This window comes from Ursus maritimus, unplaced genomic scaffold (assembly GCF_017311325.1).
Source record: "Ursus maritimus isolate PB19 unplaced genomic scaffold, ASM1731132v1 scaffold_4, whole genome shotgun sequence".
Classification (NCBI taxonomy): Eukaryota; Metazoa; Chordata; class Mammalia; order Carnivora; family Ursidae; genus Ursus; species Ursus maritimus.
Window position 1 is genome coordinate 64,775,061 of NW_024426552.1, and position 15,898 is coordinate 64,790,958.

Here is a 15,898-nt window from a genome sequence, read left to right on the forward strand (position 1 = left end):
ACAACTCAAAAACATGTTAAGCAGAAAAAAAGCATATATAGAGTATATGTTTAGCATACAACTTAAGTAAATTTTTAAAAACACACTAAGTAAATGTATAAAATGGGATAGAAGGATACCAAACTCACAGTGTAATTACCCTCTGTGGAGACCTAAGTTGGGGGGTGGGAGTGGGAGGCTGGTTATATTGTATTTCTTAAAAACAACTACAAAGAAAAGAAAAGAATAAAGAAAAGAAAAGAGAAGAAAAGAAAAAAAAAGAAAAAAGAACAGAAAAAAGGAGAAAGAAAAGAAGAAAGGGAAAGTAGGTAAGATAAAATGTTAAAAGTTTCAAATCTAGGTGATAGGAATAGAAGTGCTTGTTGTTTTACTCTACAGATCTAGAAATGTAAAAACAAACAAACAGTAAAATACAAACATCCAGCCAAGGTTCTCCAGACAGACCCTTTTACTTTCTTCATAAAGTCAAGTAAATTCTGAACAATCAGCCTTGACATTATTAATAAATATACCTCTAAAGTATAAAATTTTGTATTAGAGGTTTTAAAACATTGAGAAACTCTGGTCGTGACTCTAGATTGCATTCCTCAGATGCAACAGGATGGAACCACTGTCAAAGAGAATGCAGGGAAGTCTGACTCCCTGTGATGACGCGACTCGCGGGGCACACCCATTTGTTCATCCTCAGCCCTCATTCTCCCAAATTCCTACTGGCAGATTCTGTTGAGGAAGCAGCATGGCTTGCTTCAAGACATATTCATTTTCCCTGTGCCTTTTTGCTCTTTGTGAAAAAGAAAACCTTCTGGAGGCGGGGCTTGTTGAGCAACACCCTCTTTAAAAACCAGAGTCTCCACGCTTACTTGATCACTTCAGTTCCAGCATCCTGCCCAGCAAAGAAGCAATTAGCCAAAATGATACCTGGAGGCTTAACCGAAGCCAGACCTGCCACTCCGGAAATTCAGGAGATTGCTAACAAGGTGAGTTGGTGTACCTCATGAAAATGATTGATCCAAAACCTGGGGTCCTAGGTGGGCCACGTTAAGCGTATGGGTGAACATGAAAACCAGAAGAACATTGGGAAATGTGTGGTTTTGTTCAGGCTTCCTTACAACTAAAAACCTTTTTAGTTGAAACCTCTAATAATCCCAACTATGAGAGTGATCTTGAACAAGTAACATTCCTTCTCTGAGCCTCAGTTTCCCCATTTATAAAAGAATTTATATTGGGTCATCTTTATAGGCTTACAATGTATGATTCTAGGATTACTAATTCAGTTTCTGATGAAGCTTCTAATCTTACCAAATGGAGCCAACATGTAATTAAACTCTGGGGTTGTTAACAATTTGACAAACTAGACTTCACACGCTCTGCGGGGAAATTTTTTTAAATGGGTTAAATGAAGGACAATATTGCAAAGACAATCCACTTACACACTTCCTGCCAATTTGACTAAGGAAAATATTTTAGTCTTTTCGTATTTAGAGGACGATTAAACTAGTAGGGAAGAGGAGTGGCATAGTCTATGATGATTCTGAAATTGATTAAGATGAAAACAGAACTCAATGTTCTTAGCAAGTTGATACATTTTTCTAAGTGTTGTTTGATTAGTGATCACCTCTATGATAAAATTTTATTATCCTGCATATTTTACAAAAAGAAAATATACATAAATTATCATTTTAGGTTTGTAAATTGTTGCCCTATTTTCTTGTACCATTCCTTGTTTTTTTTCTCTGTAATTTCATTCTATGACACTGGCAAATAAGATCGGCTTCTTGCATAAGTGAAAGAGATAGGATTTCTATGTTAGGGCTCTGGAATGCTCTCTAGAGATTCGATGCCTGAAATTCTACCACTCATTCTTTGGGGATAAATGTTTCCCTTTCAAGAGTTCTTTTAAAAAATAGATACTTTGGGGCTTTTCTTTCTTGTGAAGGGTAATGTTAAGTCATTAATACCTTTATTTGAGGTCAGTATTCTCAAACTTCCATGTATAGGCCTGTATTCACAAACTTCAGCGTACATGTACATTACCCAGGGGTCTTGTTAAAATGCAGATTCTGACTCAGTAGATATGGCTGGGGTGGGCCTGAGAGCCTGCATTTCTAACCAGCTACCAGATGATGCCCCAGCTGCTGTCCATGACCACACTGGCCTGCAGGACTGGAGATACCTAAATCCAAGAGGCCTATGGGAGATGGGCTTCCCACAAGCAGAGCCCTGGGGGCGTCTGGGTGGTGCAGTCGGTTGATCCTCTGACTCTTGGATTCAGCTCAGGTCATGATCTCAGGCCCCTGCTCTCAAGGAGTTTAGAGTCCATTTAGAGAAATCAAGATAACTGGAATGTTATAAAACAATCCGCAATAAGGAACATTTTTTAAATCGTAGGTTTGGGACCAGGAAGGACATTGGAGTTTGCCCAGCAAAGCTCCTAACTTTCAAGTGAATAATTACTGTGTAGTAAGTTCAGCTTTTCAGGTATTAAGTTCCCAGTTATCATTTGGCTCCCCTCTCACAGGAGAGCCTTAGGGGACAATTCCCAGTTAAGTATTAGAAGGCAGAAGACTGGTCAGTTTAGGAAGCACTTTCCCATCAATGACAAAATTTATCTCCCCACAAACAACCCCAAGAGGCAGGTATTACCAAAACCACCTGTAGGTGAAGAAATATAATCAACACCTACTCCAAGATTATAGAATTAGTTAGGTGCCCAGTCAGAGTCAGGCAAATGGGTAAGTGTTAGTAGTCATATACTTAGTATGATTTGAGGTGGTCCCAAGGAAGACCACCACTACCTGTCATTTACCTTGTAATTTTATCCCTTTGATTTTTTTATGTATTCTAATTTTTTTAAATCAGCTGTTAAAATGCAGGTATTCTTAGAGGAGCTGAAGTTTATCAGCTTTCCCTGTCCTTAACAGAGAGCTTCTTAGCGGAAAAGCCATCTCATAGAGAGGGGGAAGCATCAAAGAAAAAATGAGAACTGCAGGTTTAAGGAATTTGACATCAAAATGAAAGAGGGAGGGACGCCTGGGTGGCTCAGTCGGTTAAATGTCTGCCTTCGACTTGGGTCATGATCCCAGTGTCCTGGGATCAAGTCCTGCATCATACTCCCTGCTCAGCAGGAAGTTGGCTTCTCCCTCTGCCTGCCACTCCCCTGCTTGTGCTCTCTCTGTCTCTCTGACAAATTTTAAAAAACTTAAAAAAAAAAATGAAAGAGGGATGTTGGATGAGGTCAGAAAGAGAAGAAAATCAAACAAAGAGCTTGTAGTTAGGGCGCCTGGGTGGCTCAGTCGTTAAGCGTCTGCCTTCGGCTCAGGTCATGATCCCAGGGTCCTGGGATTGAGTCCCACATCAGGCTCCCTGCTTGTCAGGAAGCCTGCTTCTCCCTCTCCCACTCCCCCTGCTTGCATTCCCTCTCTTGTTGTCTCTCTCTCTGTCAAATAAATAAATAAAATCTTAAAAAAAAAAAGAGCTTGAAGTTGAGGAGACTTAACATTTCTGAAGGCAGGAGAAAAGAGTGTCCCCATTCTGAAGATAATGGAAACTGAATAGTAGTTGTGTATCACGCATCACTGAAGAATGCAAACGGTGCTTGAGTCCCAAGTACACATGGAAGAAATCCCCTTCCCCAGGATTCTCTTTATTAGTGGTGGGTCTCTGCTATCCTCTTTTATCCTCTTTCCTTTCTGGGAAGACAAGGTGTCATGAAGAAAAACAACCCTGGTTTCTTCATTCAGAAAACACTATGTACACAGTATTATGTGAATTGCTATAGGGACAGAAGGGACACAAAGATGGTTCTTGCCTTCAGAGAAATTTACAAAATAGATAAAAGATAAGAGATATGCCCAAGGACATAAAGAGCTATACTTGGCCTGAGAATTGGGATGAGAATTCCAGAGTATGTTTATGTCCAGGAAAGAACTGTTATTTCAATAATTATTTTTAGAAATGAGGGCTATTATTATGCATGCATAGGTTGATATAACACACACACATATGCACACACACACACACACACACACCCCTAAGTCAAACCTAATTGCTGAATTCCATTCCTGGCATCCACACAGACCATACATAACACCATACAAACACCCCCTGTGCATACCATCATGGACACCACACCCCAGAGCTTAGCATGTCATAGCTGTCACTCACCCACACATTTGTGTTCTCCTCTGTGACTGCAGCCTCCTCATCAATCGCCTCTCCCACTGCCCCACACCCAGAGAACCTGCCATTCAGCCACACCACGATCTTTCAGGCCCTCACCCTCCCATCTTCATCATCAGAACATGCCTAGGCCCTCTTGAGTGCTCATCCAGCCTTGACCCATGATGGGTAGATTCATGCACTCTTCCACCCCCGATTTCTGTTGACCCCATGAAATTCTGGCATTCCAATCCTCAATTAGAGATCACTCCCATTGTCACAACTTCCTCTTCGGCTTCTGCTCCAGGTTCAGAGAACTTTGCTCAAGGAAGTTGCAGAACCACAGAAACTCACTCAGTACCAATCTATGAATATATGCCAGCAAACAACCGCAACAGGACCCTAGGGCTGCCAGAACATCCTTTCAGTCACATCCTGTTGGCCCTTTTCTCAAAACCCCAGAGAGGTGGACCTGGACCTTCACTCTCCTTGATTTCTCAATACTTCCCATCCCCATGGCTCCTCCAGCTGGTCTCAGTTCCTTCTGTTAAAAGATTGCACTCATCTGGTACAAGAATACTCTCAATTTCCTTATCCCTTGCTGGATTTCATTCCTCCCTCCAGTCTAAGACTCTGCCCTTCCTCTCTTATGTGGGGTGCCATCATTTCTTGCATACCAGGTGCCTTGTCCCATACTTGCCCCTTCCTTCAAAAACATAGTCAGATGACAAATGTCTGTAAGTCACTTTTCATCAGCCCTACTATACTTTCATGCTATACCCAAACTCTCCTTCCTTACCCTGTAAACATCCCAAAATATGGCCCACCCATGTTGCCACTGTCACCTTTCTATCCATTCTTCCCTAAATTATGCATAGTCCAAAATTTCTGCAGAATGATTATAGATAGGGAAAACGCCTCGGTGTGTTGGGTGCAGCGTGGCTCAAATCCTCAGATCCCAGAGAACTAACAACTCACCAAGATTCATGCTCTGCAATAATAAAAATATCTTGAACAGCTCTAGGGTAATTGTATTTTACCAGCTACTCCTCCCTGAGAGCATCCTTCTCCTGGTTGGGGTCTGAGTGACAAACCCATATTGTTTCTTCCAGCATCTCAGCTACCACCATGTATGGCAGGCTGGGGAAGGTGAAGGCCAACTGTGTTCAGCTCAACATCTGCCTATGCACCACCAGGTCCCAGACCACCACTCCCAGCTGGCCTCCACTCTCCTAGCACCCATCCCTGGGATGTCTTTCAGCACCAAGCTGCCTTCTGAAAATTAAGGTTTCACGGATCAGTTCCTTCCTATTCTGCCCCCTTTCCTGCTCCTCAGCTTATCCCCACTTCCGGTTCATAGCATCCAACATTAGAAGAATACCAGTCTTTTCTACGGGAAGACAGAGTAAGGCTACAGAATATAAGTACAGTGAACCTGAAATCATGGCACACAGTCTGACAAGTGCCAGTGCACTTACCAAAATAAACGAGGACATTGGAAATCAGCTCTCTTATGGAAAATTCTGGACTTGGGGACTGCACAGATGCAGTGGAAAAGTTATAGATTTTGATCTATTTTTTAGGACAAGGACAAATAGAAATAAATTTTTCTGACATATGGTAAAAACAAACAAACAAAAAAAACCCCAAACAAACAAAAAACAAACAACCACAACCAAAAGACTGGAAACCAGAAGGAAAACATATCATTGCAACAGATAAATCAGATACTTAAGCTATCAGGCGAGGGATTGAAAATGTTAAGTAACTGTAATTAATAATTTTCAGCCTTAAGCAGTCATATTCTCCTCAGAGCCTTAGGTTCCTCATTTGTAAAATGAGGTTTAAATAGATAATTTTGGGTTTAGAGGTTAACCCTCTCCAACTCAGCTCCTAACTTGACTGGTACACAGCGTTGGCTCAGAAGGGTTAGACATGGGAAGCAATAGGACAGTAACTCTTCTCCTTACTTGACTTCTCTCTGCACTCCTGTCTACCTTTTTCCCCTCTCTCCTCCACCCTACCTCTTCCCATTTCTGGTGTTTTTCTCTCACAATTTGCCTTCTTCCTTTCTTGACTCTGAAGCTTCATTTTCCATCTCAAAAAAGCAATAGTACATTCTTCCCATCTATTCTGAAGGTCACAGGAGAAATGGGTGGTGGTTCATTGAGGTGTTGTACCCTCAAAAGTGGTCTGAGAACTCAAAGAGTCAGGAAATGTTTACATCTTTGAAAACCAGTCTGGTACCCAAACCGAGGCGTCAATAGAAAATGTATTCAGGGGCGCCTGGGTGGCACAGCGGTTAAGCGTCTGCCTTCGGCTCAGGGCGTGATCCCGGCGTTATGGGATCGAGCCCCACATCAGGCTCCTCCACTAGGAGCCTGCTTCTTCCTCTCCCACTCCCCCTGCTTGTGTTCCCTCTCTCGCTGCTGTCTCTATCTCTGTCGAATAAATAAATAAAATCTTAAAAAAAAAAAAAAAAGAAAGAAAATGTATTCAATATGTCTGCCCACTGATGGGAAGAACCAAATGGCCTTTGAGAATCTAGATGCTCGGGAGACCTACCTGAAACATGTAAAATGCTTTAGTGAAGGGCAGGGAGGCAACTTCCCAATAAACAAGGGATATCAAACATACACATCTATTTTCTTTTTCCTCTAGATGATAGGAAAAAATTAGGGGGAAAGGGGCACAAAACCACACATAGAAAGAGGAGATAGGCAAACACCACCTCAGAGATACTGACCAAACCTTGGAAGATGGAAAACAAATGAACAATGGAAAATGACTGGGTCACTTAGACGGAGCCCAACCACAGAGGGCAGTGATGAGCCAGCAGCAAGTGGATTCATGGTGCAGAATTCCAAAATGGCTCAAGCACTAGCAACACCAGGAATGTTTGAAGATGAGAGTGAGGCATGGGGCTAATGCCAGGAGAACTGATAGCAGATCTGTATAAGGAGCAGTTAGGCCACCCCCCAGATCCTTCCCTTTCACCATCTTCCAAGCTGGCAGAATTCTGGAGCTATACTCTTAACAGAAAGTGAGTCAGAGACAACACAGTGGAAACTAGCATCTCAGGCTCAGCTCACGGCAGAAATGAGACTGATACTGAAAACTGGTAGAGCCAATAAAAGTTCACATATTGAATTTGAGACTTTCCATTCCCTTATCATGTCTGGTTCAGGCATGCTGGTACCAAAGCTTATAATCCCTCTGTGGGAGACAGAATGGTGGCCAACATCCTAATCCCTGAATCCTGTAAATGTGCTATCTTACATGGCAAAGGAAATAATATCTTGAGATATACTATACTATTTTTGCAACTCTGAGTCTGAAATTACTTCAAAATAAAAATATTTTAAGTGAAATAGTGATTATTGCTCTCCTATTTTTATTAATCAAAGACATATATATCAGAGTTTTCCTAGTGAAAACATTACTATATTGCCATATTACCACACTGAGTTGATGCAAATTCAGCCTAAAGCAACAAAATTTAACATTTTAGTTAGCCCATGTAATCTTATTAAAGGCAGATCTTTTCTTTTCCTTGAAACACTGAAAATAGCTCTCATCATCATGTTTGAGGACCTTTAGAAACTCGAGGTTTCCAGACTTGTAAATCACATAAATGGAGTCCAATATAGCTTTGATAATGTGTTTCCTCTTTTCTCTTCTTAAGGTTAAACCTCAGCTTGAAGAAAAAACAAATGAGACTTACCAAGAATTTGAAGCTGTAGAGTATAAAACTCAAGTGGTTGCTGGAATAAATTACTACATTAAGGTTAGAGTTCAACATCCTTGTTGGGTTCACCTTGGCACTAAAAGATACTGCATTTCCTACTTCATGTGATGTTCCCCGTCACCCCTACCATACCTTTTATCCTTTCTTGTTGTCCTAAATGAAGGTACTTACCTAGCAGGAAATTTCCCAAGTGGTAGACTCTCAAATTCGGCAGATGATGATATATTTAAACCATCTGCTTCCTGTGAATTTAGAAAGCTTTCCTATATTGACTCTTTCCAAATTACAATTACAATTTACAAATTACAATTTTCAGAAATCGTATAGAAAGAGATTTCATAACGGTTCCAAGCATGCCTAGTTTGTGGCCATGCGCTTTTTGTGTGAAATGAGAGGCTATCTCAGTTGCCTGAAGGCTTGGAGCTGGACCAGATGCTATCTTAAAGCTTATTCCACTCAGAGCTTTGTGATTCTATGTGTCTAAATTAAATGAATTTTATGAATGACTTAAAGTAATTTAAGGTGGGAAAATACTTGAAGCCAGTGTTGTCCTTTACACAGCATTCTGATGGATAAAATTTAAATAATTTTTACAATTCAAGTAAGAGGATTCAATTTGTGACACTGTAGATATAGTTTAAAACAGTGGAGCATTTAAAAAATTTTTAAGATTAATTTTATAGCTATATCAATACATTAAATGATGCACTATCCAGTTCTAATTGAAGAAAATGTTTGCAAAGTTGAGAGGGAACGAATTCAATAAGTCAACCATAGATATTTGAAAACCATCTTCATCCTTTTGTATTCAGATGATAATTCTGATTTAATGAATAATAACAACAGACATTCAAATGCATGTACTTGATCTTTACAAAACCATTTGACCAAGGCACAGTCTGGCTTATTTCTCTTTAACAATTAACTACTTAAGATATAAAATGTTTAAAAAATATTTTCAGCAAAAAAATAAAATAAGAGGTCCTAACCAGCTCAGCACAGGGAAACTACAACACTGGGTCATGTAAATGGATCAGCCCAGTCCTACCAAATTTGAGCTCCTTGTATATGCCAGGTCCTGGGGTGGCGCACATGAATGACATCCCACCTTATCCTCAGAAAGCAGTGACATTGTTTCCTCCTTTCTCAATCTGCTTTCTTCACGGCTGAAAAAGAACGTTTTTCCAGTTAAAAATGATTTTGTTCAAAGACAAGAAACATTCCATCAAAATTGGGATCATTGTTTTAATAATTTACAATTAGTCCAGGTTCATAAATTTCATATATTAACCAACTCACGTATTTCTTTAAAAGCTCATGAGAATTTCATACCTTAAGACCACCTGCCTGGTCAAATTCCTCCTACTGGATTACAACTCCTGACCCCAGTTCCCTCATTACTTCCCAGCCGTCTAGTTGTTGATCTCGGCTCTGATCCGCTCTCTACATTTAAGGTCTTTCTGGTGATGTGACCTTCTGTGTTCTTTCTCAAATATCTATCAGGAGCCAGGTGGTGGAATGGAAGGGCTGCAGGCTTTGGTGTCAGATAGTTCTGGGTTTGAACCCGTCCTTGTTCAACTTGTTCCACTAGTCAGGGCGTGCGTGATCTCAGTGTCTCATCCTCTCAGAGCCTCAATGCCCTTATCTGCACAATGCAGATAAAAACCTACTTTGCCAGGTATTGTGTGGAATAAATGAGCTAGAAATTTACTGAGTACTTACGGTGTGCCAGGCTCTGTTCTAAGACCTGGGCATCTATTATTTCTTTTAATCCTCTCATCAAATCTATGAGATAAGTATGATCATTCCCTTGTGTTGAGAAAATGGAGACCCACAGAGATGGAGTAACAAAGGTCATACAATGTAAAAGCAGAGCCAGGATTTGAACCCAGGTGATCTGATGCTTAACTACTGGCTGTGCTGCTTCTAATAATGTATGAAAAGGCTGATATCCTGTTCCAAGCACAGGATAAATGCTTTTAAAAGGTTACACTGTAGGGGAATCTGGGTGGCTCAACCAACTCTTGATCTCAGCTCGGGTCTTGATCTCAGGGTTGTGAGTTCAGGCCCCGCATTGAGTTCCATGCTGGGTGTGAAACCTACATGAAAAGAAAAAATAGTTACACTATAGACTGAAAAAAACATTGATGTTGGAGTCTAGATTTAGGTTTTGACTTTGTCACTTATTAGCTGAGAGATTTATGGACAATTACTTAATCTCTCCTAATCTGCTTTTGCATCTGTAAAACTGTCATTGTTCTACCTTTGTTCAGGCCGATAGTAAGAAGTATATAAAATATTCGTCATAGCCTCCGAATCCTAGTAAACAACTGATAAATGGTATTTGTTTCTTAGGAAGGGACATCAGAACATAAAAAATATTCTAAGACAAAACTTGTATTGTCCCAACCAAAAACAAAAGTAGAAATTCTCACCATGATATTCTAGGTCCCAGATTCATGCCCAAACTACCTTTTTGTTCCAATTTTAGTATATGTGCTGCCGAAGCGAGCACCCAAACTACCTTTTCAATTTTCATACCAATGACCTCCCAGCAAGATCCCTTTACTTTAGAGGGACACTAGACTGCCCATCCCCTGGTGTCTTCTCAGTCCTATCAGTGGGCTTTTATAATGTAGGTTCTAATATAGATATGGGAACACCACCTCCCAAATTTAGGACAGTGCCAATTTTCTCCTCCCTTTTCAAACCATGTGGCAAATAAAGTGTTCCAATTTGGAAGTCAGAAAACAGAATCAGGGGCGCCTGGGTGGCACAGCGGTTGGGCGTCTGCCTTCAGCTCAGGGCATGATCCCGGCGTTGCAGGATCGAGCCCCACATCAGGCTCCTCCGCTATGAGCCTGCTTCTTTCTCTCCCACTCCCCCTGCTTGTGTTCCCTCTCTCGCTGGTTGTCTCTATCTCTGTCAAATAAATAAATAAAATCTTAAAAAAAAAAAAAAGAAAACAGAATCAATTATTATTACTTGTTTTCTTGCTTTGTGCAGCTTTGAAAATGAAATTCACTTTCATTTGTGCCCAAGCAGTAGGAAATTATAAAACAAAACAAATTAAGATAAGATCAAATAAAATTAAAGAAGGGCTTATGCCTCTTGCCATGCCTTTAGCCTGCCCTTTCTCATAAAATAAGGTGGTAGATTTATGAAAATCAAGGGACTAAGAATGCTGATCTAGAAATACTGTTCCTGAAAAGCTTATTTCAGTGAGTCTTTAAGTCTGTAGATCTTTCACTTGACATAGATCCTGCATGAATTTCCTTTTCATTTTTTTCATTTTTTTTTTATCTTTTAGGTGCGAGTAGGTGATAATAGTTATATTCACCTGAAAGTATTCAAAGGCCTTCCTCAACAAAATCCAACTTTGACACTTACTGGTTACCAGACTGACAAAAGCAAGGATGATGAGATCACAGGCTTTTAGCAGCATATTCGAAAAGTGGTCTGATATTTTCCACTGGCTAATGATTAATGTTCTCTGCTAATAAATGTAACTATCAATAAAGAAGCATTCCTTTTCAAATAAATTTATTTCTTCAACTATTTCTCTTTCATTGTATTATATAGTATTTACCTTTTCTTTCTCAATGTTGTTGCTTTAGAGTAGAAATTCCATAAAAACTGATATCAGTTGGAAATCTTATAGAAATTATTCAGGCTCAATGCAACTTGCTAAAGGATAAGACCACCACCACCACCATTACCAGCATAGGCAGGCTAGATCATGGGCTATCAGTGTCCTATGGTTGCAGAGAATCCAATATTCCATCCCTAGCCTCACATTTTTAAATTAAATCAGGTATTTTACAAAATATATTTATATTTTGAAATAATCTTAAACTTATAGATAAGTTGCAAAAAAACCTTTTTTTCCAGACTTTTGAGAGTAAGTTACCTACAGGGATGCCCCATCACCAGCAAATATTTTAGTGTGCATTTCCTACAAACAAGCATTTTCTCCTGAATAACTGAAATACAACCATCAAAATCAGGAAATTAACACTGATACATTTACAACATTTAATCCCCAGACAACTTCAGGTTCCCCAGTTGTCCCCAAAATGTCTTTAAGTGCTAAAAGCTCCAGTCCAAAACCAAGTGTTCCATTTAATTGCCATTTTTCTTTTTTCTAACACTCTAAGATATAATTTATATACCACATAATTCACCCAATTAAAGTATACAACTCAATAGTTTTTAGTATATTTAAAAATGTGTGCAACCATCACATAGCCAATTTTAGAACATTTTCATCACCTCAAAAAGAAACCCCATACCTTCTAGCTATCATCCCCCATCTTCCTCCACATCTTCACTCCTAAGCAACCACTAATTTACTTACTTCCTATGTGTCTCTATAAATTTGCCTGTTCTAGACATTCCATATGTATGAAATCACATATGGGTTTTTGCAACTGGCTTCTTCCACTTAGCATTATGTTTTGGAGATTCACCTATGTTGTAGCATGTGCTACATTTTGTTCTATTTTATGGTCAAATAATACCCAATTTTATGGATATACTACATTTTGTTCATCCACTTATCAGTTGATGGATATTTGGTTGCTTTCAGCCTTTGACTATTATGGACAATGTATAAACATTTGCACACATTTTGGCGGGGGGCGTACATATGTTTTCATTTCTCTTGGGTAGATACCGAAGAATGAAATTGCTGTTTCACATGGCAACTCTATATGTTTAATTGTTCAAGTAACTTACACTGTTTTCCAAAATAGCTGCACCATTTTACATTCCCACCAGCAGTGTAGGAGAGTTTGGATTTCTCCATATCCTGAACACTTGTTATTATCTGCCTTTTTAAGCCTAGCCATCGTGGTGGTGGGCATGAAGTCGTATCATATTATGGTTTTGATTTTGCATTTCCCTGATGACAAATGATGTCAAGGATCCTTCATGATCTTAATATCCATTTGCATATCTTCCTTGAAGAAATGTCTATTCAGATCCTTTGCCCATTATTAAATTAGGCTATTTGTCTTTATCACTGAGGTGTAAGATTTCTTTGCATATTCTGGATACAAGTCCCTTATCAGATATCTGATTTGTAAATATTTTCTCCCCTTCTGTGGTTCTTTTTACTTTTTGATGCTGTCCTTTGAAGTGTCAAAATTTTTAATTTTAATGAAACCCAAATTATCTGTTTTTTTCTTTTAAGTTGTTGTGCTCTTGGTGTCAGATCTAAGAATCCTTTACCAAATCCAAGCACATAATGATTTACTCCCATGCTTTCTTCTAAGAGTAGTGTAGTTTCAATATTTACCTTTAGGTGCTTGATCCCTTTTGAGTTAATTTTTTATTATTGAGTTAATTTTTATAAATAGTATGAGGTAAGGACCCAACTTGATTATTTTGTAAGTGGCTACCTAGTTGTTCCACCATCATTTGTTGAAAAGTCTATTCATTTCCACATTGAATGGTCTTTACATCCTTGTTGAAACATCACAGTCATATAAATTCATTTCTGGACCTTAATTTCTATTTCATTAATCTACATGTCTTTCCTTAGGCCAGTACCACACTTCTCTTTTCCTTTTTTAAAAAAAATTTTTTTATTTATTTGAGAGCGAGAGAAAGAGCGAGCATGAGCAGGGGGAGGGGCAGAGGGAGAGAGAGAAGCAGACTCCCCACTGAGCAGTGAGCTGGATGAGGGACTCCATCCCAGGACCCTGGGATCATGACCTGAGCCAAAGGCAGACGCTTAACTGACTGAGCCAACCAGGCGCCCAATACCACACTTTTCTTGATTACTATTGCTTTGTAGTAATTTTCGAAATCAGCAAGTATGAATCCTCCAACTTAGTTCTTCTTTTTCAAGAATGTTTTGGTTCTTCTGGCCCTTCGAAATTCTGTATGAATTTTAGAATCAGCTTATAAATTTCTACAAAGAAGTCGGCTAGGATTCTAATAGGAATTATGTTGAATCTGCAATTTGGGGAATAATGTCATTTTAACAATATTAAACCTTCCAATCCATGAACATGGGATGTTTCCTCAAATACTTACATTATCTGTAATTTCTTTCAACAGTGTTCTATAGTTTTCAGAGTGTAAGTTTTGCACTTATTTATTAAACTTATTTCTAAGTATTTTATTCCTATGGATGCTACTGTAAATAAAATTGTTTTCTTAATTTCATTTTGGCTTGTTAATTGCATGTGTATAGAAATGCAATCAATTTTTGTATATCAGCCTTGTATTCTTCAATCTTGTTGAACTTGTTTATTGGTAGATTTCTCGGGATTTTCCTACACAACAAGGTCAGGCCATCTGCAAAGAGAGACAGTTTTACTGCCTCCTTTCTTATCTCAATACCTTTTATTTCATCCTTAATTACTGTCTAGAACCTCTGGTACAAACTTAAATGGAAGTGGTGAGAGTGTATATTGTTGTCTTGTTTCTGATCTTGGAGGAAAGCATCCAGTCATTCACTATTTAGTATGATGTTAGCTGTGGGGGTTTTTGTAGATGCCCTTTATCAAGTTGATGACATTTTCTTTTAGGTTTTTTTTTTTTAATTATGAAAGGCTATTGTATTTTGTCAAATGCCTTTTTTCTGCATCTTTTACGATGTTCATGCAGTTTTGCTTTTTATTCTTTCACTATAGTGCTTTACATTAATTGATATTTGAATGTTAAACCAACTTCACATTCCTACAATGAATCCCGCGTGGTCATTGTGTATAATTATTTTTCATGTGCTAGATTTGGTTTGCTAGCATTTTGTTGAGGATTTTTGCATCCATATTCATGAGAGATATTGATCTGTAGTTTTCTTGTGATGTCTTTGTCTGGTTTTGGTATTTATGTAATGCTGGTCTCATTGAATGAGTTGGAAAGTTTTCCTCTCCTACTTTTTGGAAGAGTTTGTGTAGAATTGGTATTTACTCTTCTTTAAATGTTTGGTAGAATTCGGTAATGGGGCCATCTGGGCCTGGGCTTTTCTTTATGGGAAGTTTTTGATTACTGATTTAATCTCTTCACTTATTATAGGTCTATTTAGATTGACTCTTCTTGAATTAGTTTAGGTATTGTCTTTCTAAAAATGTATCCATTTAATCTGTATTATCTAATTTATTGGCATATGATTGTTCACAGTATTCCTTCTTTGGACCTACCTAATGGATTTTGGACTGAATTGTTAGGAAGGAGAGGTAAGGAAGAAATGGAAGGAAGGGAAGAGAAAGGAAAAGAGGAAATCTGTTTTAAAGATGCCCTAAATAATGTCTCCCTCTGTGTTCTACACTCTGTTCATCACCCTATTAATGCTACTTGTCAATCCTTCTGTCCCCAAATAATAATAGTTTATATTAAGTGCTTATTATATACCAGGTAGTGTTCTAAAGACTTTACACATATAGCTCATTAAATTCCCATAACAACTTCATGAAATAAATATTGTTATTATCCCCTCTTTACAGAAGACTGAGTGTAGAGAGGTTAAGTTACTGCCCAGGGCCTCATGGCTAGTTAATAAAGTGCAGATATAATCTCAGGCTATTTGCCTCCAGGACCAATGCTCTTAACCCCTACACTCTACTAACACAAGTTCAGAATTCACTTGCTCAGCTATTTTGACCCCTGTAGGAGGCAAGGGAGAACTTAAAATAGTATAGTGATATACATGTATGTAATGACCACTGCTAGATGCTTCATAATAAAGAAACTGTCCTATTCATCTGCCTTCAGATCCTAGTACATAGATATTAAGTTCAATCAATGAACTAAAAGATCTCCACTGGCTAGCTAATAGTAATACCATAGGGCTCTTAGGTAACAGAGACTACCAGAAATGATCCCACTGTCCTAATAATAAGAATCCTTCTCTGAGCAATGCAAACATGGACACAAACATCTGTAGCTATAAACTCAGAGCAGGATATACAAAACTCTATAATCAGATTGATTAGATTTCTTTGTACTTTATCCTGATTTTGGTATAGAAGACTGAATATA

At 38.7% G+C, this 15,898-nt stretch overlaps 1 protein-coding gene across 2 annotated transcripts; it reads left to right on the plus strand.

Moving 5' to 3' along the window:
• The first annotated feature begins 302 nt into the window (after window positions 1–302).
• Window positions 303–11,464, plus strand: CSTA (cystatin A). Of its 2 annotated transcripts, XM_008708170.2 has the most exons (3): window positions 654–977; window positions 7,844–7,945; window positions 11,217–11,464. In XM_008708170.2, exons 1-3 carry the CDS (start codon window positions 912–914, stop codon window positions 11,343–11,345), a joined length of 297 nt encoding a protein of 98 aa, XP_008706392.2. In that variant the 5' UTR covers window positions 654–911; the 3' UTR covers window positions 11,346–11,464. The 2 variants fall into 2 exon arrangements, with proteins under 2 accessions (XP_008706393.1, XP_008706392.2); XM_008708171.2 differs by lacking the exons at window positions 7,844–7,945; window positions 11,217–11,464 and adding an exon at window positions 5,271–6,506 and having other exon boundaries at window positions 303–977.
• The last annotated feature ends 4,434 nt before the right edge of the window (window positions 11,465–15,898 follow it).

Coding starts and splice junctions, on each gene's coding strand:
- CSTA (XM_008708171.2), top strand. CDS start 648: ATGACGCGACTCGCGGGGCACACCCATTTGTTCATCCTCAGCCCTCAT. Junction 978..5,270: donor TTCAGGAGATTGCTAACAAG/GTGAGTTGGTGT, acceptor TGTTTCTTCCAG/CATCTCAGCTACCACCATGT.